This window comes from Poecilia reticulata, chromosome 15 (genome assembly GCF_904066995.2).
Source record: "Poecilia reticulata chromosome 15, P_reticulata-male-v2, whole genome shotgun sequence".
In the NCBI taxonomy this organism is placed as follows: Eukaryota; Metazoa; Chordata; class Actinopteri; order Cyprinodontiformes; family Poeciliidae; genus Poecilia; species Poecilia reticulata.
This window is the reverse complement of record NC_088844.1, coordinates 31,062,832-31,074,264: the sequence shown is the minus strand read 5'-3', so window position 1 is coordinate 31,074,264 and position 11,433 is coordinate 31,062,832. Positions and strand designations below refer to the sequence as shown.

General features: G+C 49.1%; 1 protein-coding gene across 4 annotated transcripts; it reads left to right on the top strand.

Annotated features, from left to right (window-relative positions):
* Positions 1–1,820: 1,820 nt before the first annotated feature.
* ncoa4 (nuclear receptor coactivator 4) lies at positions 1,821–8,465 on the top strand. Of its 4 annotated transcripts, none has more exons than XM_008430525.3 (11): positions 1,821–2,010; positions 4,938–5,061; positions 5,758–5,898; positions 5,971–6,062; positions 6,295–6,403; positions 6,474–6,554; positions 6,625–6,750; positions 6,830–7,510; positions 7,581–7,799; positions 7,874–7,966; positions 8,038–8,465. In XM_008430525.3, the coding sequence occupies exons 1-11, from the start codon at positions 1,973–1,975 to the stop codon at positions 8,041–8,043; spliced, it is 1,710 nt and encodes a 569-aa protein (XP_008428747.2). In that variant the 5' UTR covers positions 1,821–1,972; the 3' UTR covers positions 8,044–8,465. The 4 variants fall into 4 exon arrangements, with proteins under 4 accessions (XP_008428747.2, XP_081472302.1, XP_017164563.1 ...); XM_017309074.2 differs by lacking the exon at positions 1,821–2,010 and adding an exon at positions 2,791–2,928; XM_081616175.1 differs by lacking the exon at positions 1,821–2,010 and adding an exon at positions 3,504–3,635.
* The last annotated feature ends 2,968 nt before the right edge of the window (positions 8,466–11,433 follow it).

Below are 11,433 nucleotides of genomic sequence, written 5' to 3'. Positions count from 1 at the left end.
GTAGCATCTTTATTTCCATTTACCATATATTTATTCATTTATTTATTCCCGGATTTATTTGTGCCTATCCTTTTACATTTCCTTATTTTCCCAATTCTCATTTTGTAATTTTCCATTTTCATTTATTCTTTTTCAGTTTTCCTTTTTTCATTTATCTGTTTTTCATTCACCCACTTCAGATGTTATCAGCCCATGGAATAATTCCTAGCAGGCGCAGGAGGGACCGGCTGAAGCTACTTCATGGCTGATGACATCCGAAGCATCATGCAGGTTCAGCCCAGTGAGGAGTTTTCACGCTCTCCTCGCAGTCATGCATCACGCTGGTTTCATATTATTTTATTATTATTTTTCTGGTTACACAACGCATCAAACCATACCAAATGCGTTGTCCACTCAGTCAGTTAGAGTTAATGAGTGTGGAGATCTGAAAAACGTGTTTCATAAAGTTTGAGCAACTGAAACAGTTTCTGAGACTCTTATTAAAAACTCAACAGACACGAAATGGAAGAGCTACCTTAGTAAATAATATATATACTTTAGTATATTTCAAATATACATACATTTGCCTATGTAAATTTTAAGTATACTAAGTATTAAGTGTGCTACATATAAATATATATAAGGTATACTAAAAGTATGCTTGTGCCAATTTTGACATAACTTTAAACACACTTAAATCCATCCATCCATCCATCCATCCATCCATCCATCCATCTTATCCGGGTCGGGTCGCGGGGTCAGCAGCCTCAGGAGGCCCAGACTTCCCTCTCCAGCCTCTTCCAGGTCCTCCAGGAATCCCAAGGCGTTCCCAGGCCATAGAGAGACATGGTCCCTCCAGCGTGTCCTGGGTCTCCCCTCCTCCCGGTTAGCATGCATCACACTTCAATCCAATTGTATCAAAATACACTTTTAAGAAATATATTAAATACTGTAACTGAACAAAATATGTATTTGCTCAAGTGATGAAACAATATGCTTTTAAAGATATTGTGTGTATATTTTAAAATATATGCTCAAAATAGATTTTTTTAATTCACCTGAGAAGTAAACTATTAAATACGGTGATCCCTCGCTACAACGCGGTTCACCTTCCACGGTCTCGCTGCTTCACGGTGCATGGTGTTCTGCTTCCTGATTGGCTACTTCTCTACTTGTGTGCCAATAACGTTACGGTATTTAAATACACGCAATACAGCTCGGCAAATTTGGGCATATTTTCCCCAGAAGAAATAACAGCGACAACAACTACCGATGAGTTTGGTCTCCTCTCGAAAACACTAGAGAGCGGAGTCAGGCGCAGTCAGAGGCACTGTGAAATACGAGCCACAATCTGTCCTACTGTACTTCGTATTGATGATTAAAATTGTTATTTTACTGCAGTTATTTGTAAGAAAGTTTTCTATTTGTAAAAAAAAATGCTTGGGCCTGAAAATAGGTTTTGTTCTTCGGTTTCAATGTATTTAATTATGCTGTATAATAATTGTAACAAGTTAAATAAAGGTAACTACTTCACGGATCTCGCCTATCAACGCAACCCTTTGAAAACGAGGATTCAGTGAGTTTTCATGACATCTCAGTGCTGGAGCCGCAGGGCCGTCCTCCATGTTTCAGGCTCCCTGGTTTAGCACACCTGCATCAAATGATGGCTCGTTAGAGGCCGAAGCAGATCACTGACTGGCTGAGGAGGTTGTTGCTAAAACATGCTCGGCCCTCGACCTCGGACCGACCTCGGACACCCCTGGCCCAGACTGACGGTTCTGGTCAGGCTCTGGTTCTCCTTTCGTACCAGCAGGGGGCAGCTTCACTCTGTCTCCCACTAACAAGAATTTCCTTCCATTTATCGCGACATTTGGCTGATGTTTGTCTGTGACGCAGTGACTTTGGGTCAGCAGCCGGGGTTCTGTACAGACGCTCGGCGTTCACCGGCGGTGTTTTTGGGGCTGCAGTGACACCGAACCGGGTCGAATCATTTATGACCTCCAGATCCAGACTGCAGAGCAAAGCCACGCGGTGAGTGACGCTCCAGAGCGGCTATGTTTAACCCTGGAGGGCAGCTGCTAGCCGCGCCACGGAACCGTGGGAGTTCATGGTGTTTCATAAATGTTTTCTGACGGATTAGCTTTTCGGGCGGAGTGTTTATGTTCCTTGCGCGGCGGAGACACGTGGCCCGGCCTGAACAAGATCTGCTTTGAAAATATGCAGTTTTCCTTTTAACAGGTTGACTAACCAGGTTTTTCCCCTCCGGTCTGTCGCATTTTAATCATATTTACTGTGAATAAAGTTTAATTGAACATTCGGCACTGATTGTAGTGTCATCTTGCCGAATGTGAGCTGGTAGATGAGCTTCTCCAGGTGGTACCAGCTGGTCGCTGGAGTTAGAACAGCAGGTTAACATGAACACAGTATGCCGTCAGAGTGGTTGTTTATGACAGGCTAGCAGGTTTTAGCTTGGTGTGACAGAGGGCAGGAGGCAACATGGCGGTCAGTGGGGGCATAGAGGGGGAACTATTGGGTGTTCCGGCCTCTGACTGGCCTTCTTCCAGGGAACTCTCGGTCTGTCCCGAGCCTTCCATCTCCGGCTGTTCTAGAGGCTTAGAGTCCTCTCCCGCTGCTGCTCACCGCCTGAACACGGTGTAGTTACAGAGTTGGAGCGCGTCCACCAGCCTACAGCTCACCGGCTGATGCTGCCTGCCGCCGCCGCCGCTCATTGGCTGCTTCTCGGCCGCAGTGCCCCCTGTTGGTTCGCTTACCTGTTTTCTGTGTGGCTGTTCCCAGCTGGTTCCGCCCTCCCTCTCAGTGTTTGTGGCGCCTACGTGCTGTTGTACAGACAGTAATGGCGTTCCTTTGAGAACGTTTAGCGCAGAATATCGCGAGAACAGAAGCGTTCCGTGCGAAGCGGAGCTGTTTTTGTCTGAGAAGGAAAATCAGGTAAGAGTTTAATCCTGATTGTTTCCAGAACATTTCTGCTCAGATTAAAGATCTGAGGTGAAAGCAGAGCGACCCGGTTCCGGTCGGAGGAAGAATTCAGGCCGAACCGGATGGATTTAGAACAGTTTGGCCGAACGGTTGTGCTTCTTCCTTCCGTTTTCAGTTCCGAACTAAAGATAGTTACTATGAAGAACAGTTCAGAACCAGGATCAGTCCGAACATGTTAAGTTCGGTCACGTCTGGTGGTTTCTGGTGGATCTAGAGGCCAGCTGCTAATGGTTGTGTGTGGTTCTGGAGGCCAATGAGGTCTGAAGGTGTTTTGGACCCACAGGAACCAGATGACACCATCAGGTGATCGGCCATCTTGTTGTTTTTATGTTTACCTGAATGTTCAGGCTGCTGCTGACCTTTGACCCGCTGCTGACGGGCTGATCTTCCCCAAAGTAAAGGAAGTTCCTGTTCTGAAGCTGCCTGGCTTCACTTCCTCAGGTGTGTGTGTGTGTGTGTGTGTGTGTGTGTGTGTGTGTGTGTGTGTGTGTGTGTGTGTGTGTGTGTGAGCTGCTGACGGTGGTGTTCTCTCTCTCTCTCTCTGGTATCTGGACGTTTCCTCCAGAACCAGGAGTTTTGCCGGTTCAGCTCGGCTTCCTGCTGACACATCTCTGATTCTTGGTTCCAGGTTGAAGTTCCTCAGAGAGTTCAGAGGTCAGGTGAGATGGCAGCTGCAGCAGCATTGATTATTGATCAGTGATCGGTTCTGGATCCGTTTTTTCTGATTCTATCAGTCAGCAGAACCTCTGTGACCTTCATCAGTGTCCTGCCTCTGATTGGCTGAAACCAAACCACCTACCCCATTTAAACCCTGTTCTCCATAGCAACAGACCAGCTCTGGGGTCAGAGGTCAGCCAGCTGCAGAGTGTTTATCAGAAACGGCCTCCAGCTGATCCAGGCTGGCTGCTGATAGGCCCCGCCCACTGTGGTACCACAGGGCCCAGCCCAGACGTGGTTCTGGTGGTTCAGTGGGATGACTGGTGTAATCCCCTTTGGGTTGTGGTTCTGACCCGTTGTGATCCGCAGCATAATAGAGCCATGCTCACAAACAGCTGAGTCAGAGGGGGGCTTTGTTCCAGAACCGGGCCACTGCGCTGACCCGCTTCCTCCCACAACCACAGCATGACCCAAACCCGGCCAGGTGGGGAGAGCAGATCAGAACCGGGCCAGCTCAGAGAGAGGTTCTGTTCAGGTCCGGTTCTGGTTCTGCTCTGGTCCAGATCGGTCCTGTTGTACGGCCCCAGATGCCTTAATCAACATTTCATAACAATAAAACACAGAAACATAAATGTTATAAAACTTAAACATGAACCTGAAACATCATGGCTGACTGGTAACCATGACAACAGGCTGGCCTTCCAATCAGGAGCCAGTTTCAGGTAACGACTTGATCACCGTGATTATTATAAATACACTTCTATTGACTTCTTGCTGAGCCAGGCACCTGACAAAACTCATTGTTCCAAGAAAATGAAAGAAAGTGAACTAGGTGAGAATCTCAAATTGTATAAAAATGTAAATAATTTACCAAAAGCTCCCGGAATAGAGGCGTTTCCACAGACGGACTGTAGGCCGAGGATCTGGAGTCCGACCCCCGTCCTCGGCCCGCTGGGCCCAGGCCTCTCTGCCCCCTTCCTGTCGGGTTGCTGTCAAAGGGAACTAGAGCCAAAAACATTTTAAATAGAGATTTAAAATGTTCAGATAAATATTTACCATGAATTTAGCTGATGAAGCCTCCAAGTCACCGCGAAGCGTTTTGCGCTTACATCATGATGACGTCACAGCTACTAGTCGACCTTAAAAAACATAAAGCTGTTTGACCGTAATAAAGGTAGATTTATCCAGCATGTTGCACATGAAGAGATTTTGTGTAAAACCTGCAGCTCAGCCTTTACATATGAAGTAAAGTTCACTAATGCTAATGTAGCGCAGTCACATGACGCTCCTCTGCTGCTGTTCAGGATGTCTCCAGCGGGGGCAGCAGTGAGCAGCATGAAGCTGTGCCAGGAGGCCCAGGACCAGCTGGAGGACGCCATCGGGTCGGTTCTGAAGGCCGAGCAGCAGCTCAGGGACAACGCCAGAGAGGTCAGTGTCCACCCGACCTGGTTCTGAGCCCAGCAGAACCTTTCAGAACCAGACTCACTGCTGCAGGGTTCTGATAAAGGTTCTGATCATGACTTTGATCTCAATATGTTGAGAAAAGTTTCAGCTCCCTCGCCCAGTTCTGGTCCAATCAGCTGCCAGAACCAGCTCTGAGAACCGGACCAGAACCACCCAGCTGGCTGGTGGCTGGAGAAGGGAACACAATTGGTTCTGGTTCTGTTCTTCAGGAACACTTACTCTACTTCATCTTCCTCAGTGCTGACTCAGTCTGGTCAGGTTTGTGGTCCGACCAGAACCAGAACCTCCATGATCCTCTGGCTGAGTCAGTGGCTAAACATAGAGAGAGGGCGGGGTCGGGGCGGGGTCAGGGCGGGGTCAGGGCGGGGTCAGCCTCACTATAAGCGTCTCCTCACAGAAGCTCAGCTCCAGCTGTTGGACCCGTCTGACCCGACAGAGGTTCTGCTGGCTGATTCTGGGTTCTGATTGGAGGATCCGGGTTCTGTTCTGTTGACCGACCCGGTTCTTTATGCCCTCAGTTCTCTCCTGGCGCCCGCTGCTGCTGTTTCCACGGTAATGGCTTTGCTAGCGCCTGGCAGAGCAGTCGCCCTGGTTACAGTGAGGTCAGCCAATCGGTAGCCGGAGCTTCACCTGCGTCTGCTTCACCTGCTCTCCCTCCAGGTGCGGTCGGAGCTGCAGAGCTGCATGAGCCGCCAGCAGGAGGCGCTGCGCTGCAGGGAGGTCTGGCTGCTGGGACAGATAGAGCTGCTGGAGAGCCTCAAGTCAGAGACGCTGCAACACCAGCTGCACCAGCTGCACCGGGTAACTCGCATACACACACACTCACACACTGGACCTGGTTCTGGTTCTGACCCTGTGGTTCTGGTCCTGCAGCTCAGAGGTCAGTTTGAGGTCATTGCCCATCAGCTGCAGAACTCCAACAACAACAACGACCTGAGCAACCAGCTGACCAGCTGCATGGAGAAGTAGGAACACACACACACAGACACACACACACACACACAGAGACACACACACAGAGACACACACACACACACACACAGAGACACACACACACAGAGACACACACACACACACACACACACACACACAGAGACACACAGACACACACACACAGAGAGACACACACGCCACTTCCTGGTCCTCCTCTGTCCTGATGAACGGAGGTGCGTTTGTTTTGTCCTCCTGGCTGTGCAGGTTGGCGTCTCTCAGCCTGGCCCCTGAGGAAACCCCTGAGATGCGTTTCCATGCCGACTCCCGCTCCCTGAGGCAGGCCATCACCTCGTTTGGCAGCATCGCCGCCCAGGTAACACACCGACCTGTCATGTGATCTGTGGAGGAGTTCTGGTTCTGATCCGGCTTGTTCTGGTGCGCAGGTGGAGGAAGGCGTGGCCTCCCGCAGCCCCGCCCCTCAGAGAGCCCAGGTACAGAGCTGTTCACTTGGAGCCAGACAGCAGGTGAGTTTGGGTCAGAACTGACTGGTTCTGGTCCTGGTTCTGGTCTGACTGGTTCTGGTTCTGTTTGCAGCAGCTGGAGGCGGCGGCTCTGGGCGATTGGCTGCTGGGGAAGCGTCCAGCTAGCAGCAGCTCTCTGATTGGTTACCAGGCCAGCAAGAACCCTCAGGATTGGCTGCTGAAGCAGAAGGAGACCAAGGTGAACAGAACACCATCAGAGCCAGAACCTGTTGGTTCTGGTGGGCAGAGCCTGACCCGGTGTGGTTCTTGTTTGGCAGACTTCCTGTCCCGTCATGGCCTCCATGGACTTCCTGAAGGCCTGGGGCCAGCTGACGGACCTGGAGGCGTGGCTCCTGAAGGACCAGAACCAGAACCAGAACCAGAACCAGGTGGGCAGGGAGCGAGCCAGCAGCAGCTGCAGCTCCTCCTTCTCCATTGAGAAGATCGATGAGTCGGAGCTGAGCGAGGAGGAGCTGAGCGACTGGCTGGTGACGCCGCCCACCGTTGCCATGGCAATGAGTGATGGCGAGCGCTGGCGGCGCGTGCTGAGGCCCTTCCAGGAGGACTGGGCCTCCAGCGACTGGCTGGCCGGCCGCGGCACCGCCGACTGCTCCTCCTGCCGCCAGACCGGCCGCACTATGGAGATCGAGAACCTGGGCCAGCTGCGGTGCCTGAAGACTCCGCCCAGCCCCGCCCCCGGCCCCGCCCCCAACCTGGAGCTGTGGCTGCAGCAGGTGGCGCCACTGAGGCAGACCTGCAGGGCCAACGAGACGTGCTCCTCCTACGGCGACTGCGTCTGCGAGGAGAACTGTGGGAAGGAGGCGCTGAGCCGCTGGCTGCTGCAGCAGGAGGGCCGGGACAAGAACGGCGTACCTGTGGACAAGAACGCCCCGCCCACCGCCACATCTGCTGTCAAGAACGCCCCGCCCACCGGCTTCCACAGGCAGCAGGAGCAGAAGGTATCAGCCAATCAGGTGAGAGCTGCTGCAGTCGGCCAAGGATGGAGGCGCTAACGCTTCTCTGCTGCAGGTTCAGGCCATCCTGGAGGCCTGGCTCCACCCAGGAGCAGCCGAGGAGAACCTGAGGAGGAGCCACGCCTCCCAGAACCAGACCTGCTCCCCGTTCCAGCGCCCCCTACAGGCCGACCTGTGGGTGCTGCCACAATCGGTCTCCAGAGGAGCAGCAGGAGGCGCGGCCAAGGAGGAGGAGGAGGACAAGTGGCTGCTGAAGAAGAGGAGCCAGGCTCAGGTAGGTCAGACCGGCTCAGACCGGTTTAGACTGGGTTGAAACCAGGTTAATTGTACTTCCTGTTTCCTGTCCAGGAGTGCCTGGGTCTTCCTGCCGTCTGTGAGCTTTTCTCCTGCATGAAGATGGGCGGAGACAAAGAAAAATGGCTGCACAGCGCTGCTGTCCAGGTGAGTTACCTGCTGCTGATCGGACCACCTGATTGGCTCACCTAAAACAGCCACTTCCTGTTTGCCTCCAGATGTGACCACATGGTAAAGAAGAGGATCTTCTTCTTCTTTCTCTTCTGGAAGTCACTTTATCGCTGAAGATCGCGCACAGCGCCATCGATCACATGACCGCCTTCTTCCTGTGACATCACCACCGCCCTCGTCCAATCAGCAGACTGGACCGGAGCTGAAACTTGCCACTTTACCTGATATTGATTAGTGATGTCATCAGTCAGCGTAGCCAATGAGAGCCTCTGTCTCCACAGGAAGGGGAGGGCTTTACTTTTAGGTTTAATTTGAATCTTTTATCGTTTTCTCTGCTGACCTCACAGCTGCTAGGAGGAACTCAGTTTCCCAGCATGCTCAGTGAGTCACATCAGCACTGATTGGTGCTTTGTACTGTTTGGGGGCGGGGCTTGATGTCATTTATTTTCTGCAGTAATAAAAAATGCTGACATCACTGTGTGTGTGACATCATTATAACAGACAACCAGCCAATTGGCAGCCTGCATGAGAACATATGGAAACAATCTGATTGGATGAAGAAGGCCATAAGGCCTCTGATTGGTTGGTTTCACTTACTGGTGCTGTGGGTCAGACAGAACCAACTGGGTTTCCTTCCATATAGAACCAGCCAGCAGATCAACTGGACCTTTTTCTGGCTGGTTCTGGAATTGGACCTGTAATGTATCGGGACGGTTCTGCTGCTGTTACCCAGTTCTGGATGAAACCAGAACTCTTCCTCAGGATGCCAACCATGATGGGTTCTGGAGGTTCTGGAGGCTCGGTTCAGGTTCTGGCCCGGCTCCACCCTAATACTGATAAACCTCCAGTTTAGCGGCCGCTCTGGCCACGCCCACCAGCAGGACGCTGCTGATAAGTGTGATGACGTCACTGTGACATCAGCAGAGGATCACTGGGGTCTCCCAGCCACAGCAGCAGGGCCTTCCGTCTGACTCGGCTCACCTGGAGAAAAGCCTTTCAAGCAGCTGCTGGGATGTTCTGGACTTTTATTGTGGAATTCCCCCGTCCTGCAGCTGCTTCCTGTTTGGGGAGGGTGGTTCATTTCTCAGCGGGACAGACGGCTCCCCCTGCTGGCCGCTGAGAGCCACTGCAGCGGCCTGACCCAGAGGCGGTTACCATGGTGACACCACAGGTCCAGTACAACAACAGTACGCCAGGACGATCTTGTCTTCTTGGTGTTACGACTAAGTAATAAACAACCAGAATAAAGTTCATATTTATTGCTGCACCAATAAGAGGGTTTCCCGATAACTTTATCCATCCCATAATGTTCAACCCGCTTCAAGCGGACAAACCCGCATAAACCTCTACAGCAGGGCCGTGCAGAGCCCACTAAGGGGCAGGGGCCCAAAAAGGCCCATCTAACCGGATTATAGGACAGAATATTAACAAACAGCTTTCAGTTTAATAAACAATGATAAATGACTAAAATGTGACATTTACAGTCAAAGCTAACAAACATCTCCATACAGAGCATAACTCTATGACTATGTCAGATATTTTATTAGTCATTTCTTTCTGCAGGTCTATTTTGTTAAGTGTTGCAATATTCAAACCCACAATTTATCAGGATATGTAACTCAGAGCTGGACCACCAGACATATTTAGTCTTTACATAATTACACTATTAAAATATAAACTAGGGCTCAATGCAGCCGTTCAGTGACTGTAATCTATACCAGATCTGCCTGTTTGCTGAGTGGAGATGAAGACGGTCAGGACAGCAGAGCTGCAGCAAACTTTAACTGGACTGCAGGAAAAACAAAAGCAAACATTTAATAGTTAATGTCACCATGAGAAAAGCTGCTGAGTTTAGATTAAAAACATTTAAATCACATTCGTCTCATGAAGTGAACTCAAAGTTTGGCTTGATTCTCACATGAGTCGTGATCAGGGCCTAAAATCACAACTACAGATTCTGATGTGAGCAAATAAATGTTTATGTTTGGTCAAAATTAGTTATTTAATTTAAAAAAGTCTTTTAAACAAAACTTTTTTTAAGAAATCATTACAATTCCAAAAGTTTTGATTACAATTTTATTTTACTAACTGAGGTTAGTTTTTGTTTTCATTGATTAATTAGGAAACAAATTTAACTTCATACTCTGAGAACCAGAAACTTAAAGTCTGGTTGAGTTTTTTCCTTCATTAATGATAAACTTTTATTACATTCATTAAATCCATCATGGTAATTCAGGACGAGTTATTGTTAATTCTAAATTAATATGGACTTTTATTTAAGTGTTATTGTCCTTCAGGATACATTTACCTAACGCTGAATAAATGAAATGTACATCATGCAGCAAAGGAAGTTAGAAGATCTGATATATATCCATATGGAGATGATCGGTTCTGGACGGGCGATGAGCCTTATGGCATAATAAATACTGAAGAATGACTGATATTAAAGATACAGGGGAGAAGCTTTTTAGTTATCTAGCAAAGTCGTTAGCTAGCAGCTAGCTAATAGCACAACAACAACAACCTAATGTCTGTATGATAAAAATACTGAATCGATAGATAAGAACAGTTTCTCCTCACCTGGCTGTCTCCTCCCCTCAGTAGTTCTTCAGAGAAAGGCAGACGCAGAGGCCTGTCAGTGTCTGTTGTATTTCATTACCTCTCTGTTTAAACCGCGACTCCGAGCTGAAGCAGAAACGATACTTCAACGTTTTCCGTCATCTGACAAGCAGCAGGTCTCCACTTTATTCACCAAACACGTTTTTTATTCACCAAAACCTGATCTGTAATCTGGAACGTTCGCTACGTTGAGCTCCAGTTAGCTGCCTCATCTCACTGTGAGAGGCAACTGGGTCACGCGTCACGGGCTAAAGGTCAAAGGTAACAAGGTGACAGGCTTATTATTTTATACAAAAAAGAAACAAAAAAGCAAAGAATTTTAGCACATGTTTTTATGTGTCAGAAGAGGGCTTAGGAAATAATAATACCAAAAAAATAAAATAAAACATTTGACCAAAAGGGCCCTTTGGGGCAAGGAGCGAAAAGGGCAGGTGCTCAAGCCCCCCCAGCCCCCCCAGCCCCCCCTTCTGCACGTGCCTGCTCTACAATGTTCACTGCAAACTTAAGATGCACTCGATTCACTGCAAAATGATCAGGTACAATCCAAACTCAAGATCACACCAAACAGGACTGGGTCTCAGATATTTAAGATCAACAGCAACATGGAATTTGACCCAAAGACAAACGGAGGACAAAACAAACACAAAATACATGGAAAGTTGTTAACCAGCCCTACTGAGGGGAGACAAACGATCCAAACCTGGGTGGACGAACGAAAAAGAAAATCAAACTCTAAAAGGACAGCAGGAAGCAGAGATATATCTGTAAAAACAGAAATATAAAAACTACTAAATGCTTCTTAAATCAATCTAAAACATTAAAAA

What these genes read in the sequence shown, in the direction of transcription:
- ncoa4 (XM_008430525.3), top strand. Translation starts at nt 1,973, where the DNA reads ATGACCTCCAGATCCAGACTGCAGAGCAAAGCCACGCG. An exon ending in CACTTGGAGCCAGACAGCAG is followed by an intron (nt 6,555 to 6,624) that starts GTGAGTTTGGGT and finishes TTCTGTTTGCAG; the next exon opens with CAGCTGGAGGCGGCGGCTCT. An exon ending in AGAAGAGGAGCCAGGCTCAG is followed by an intron (nt 7,800 to 7,873) that starts GTAGGTCAGACC and finishes TTTCCTGTCCAG; the next exon opens with GAGTGCCTGGGTCTTCCTGC.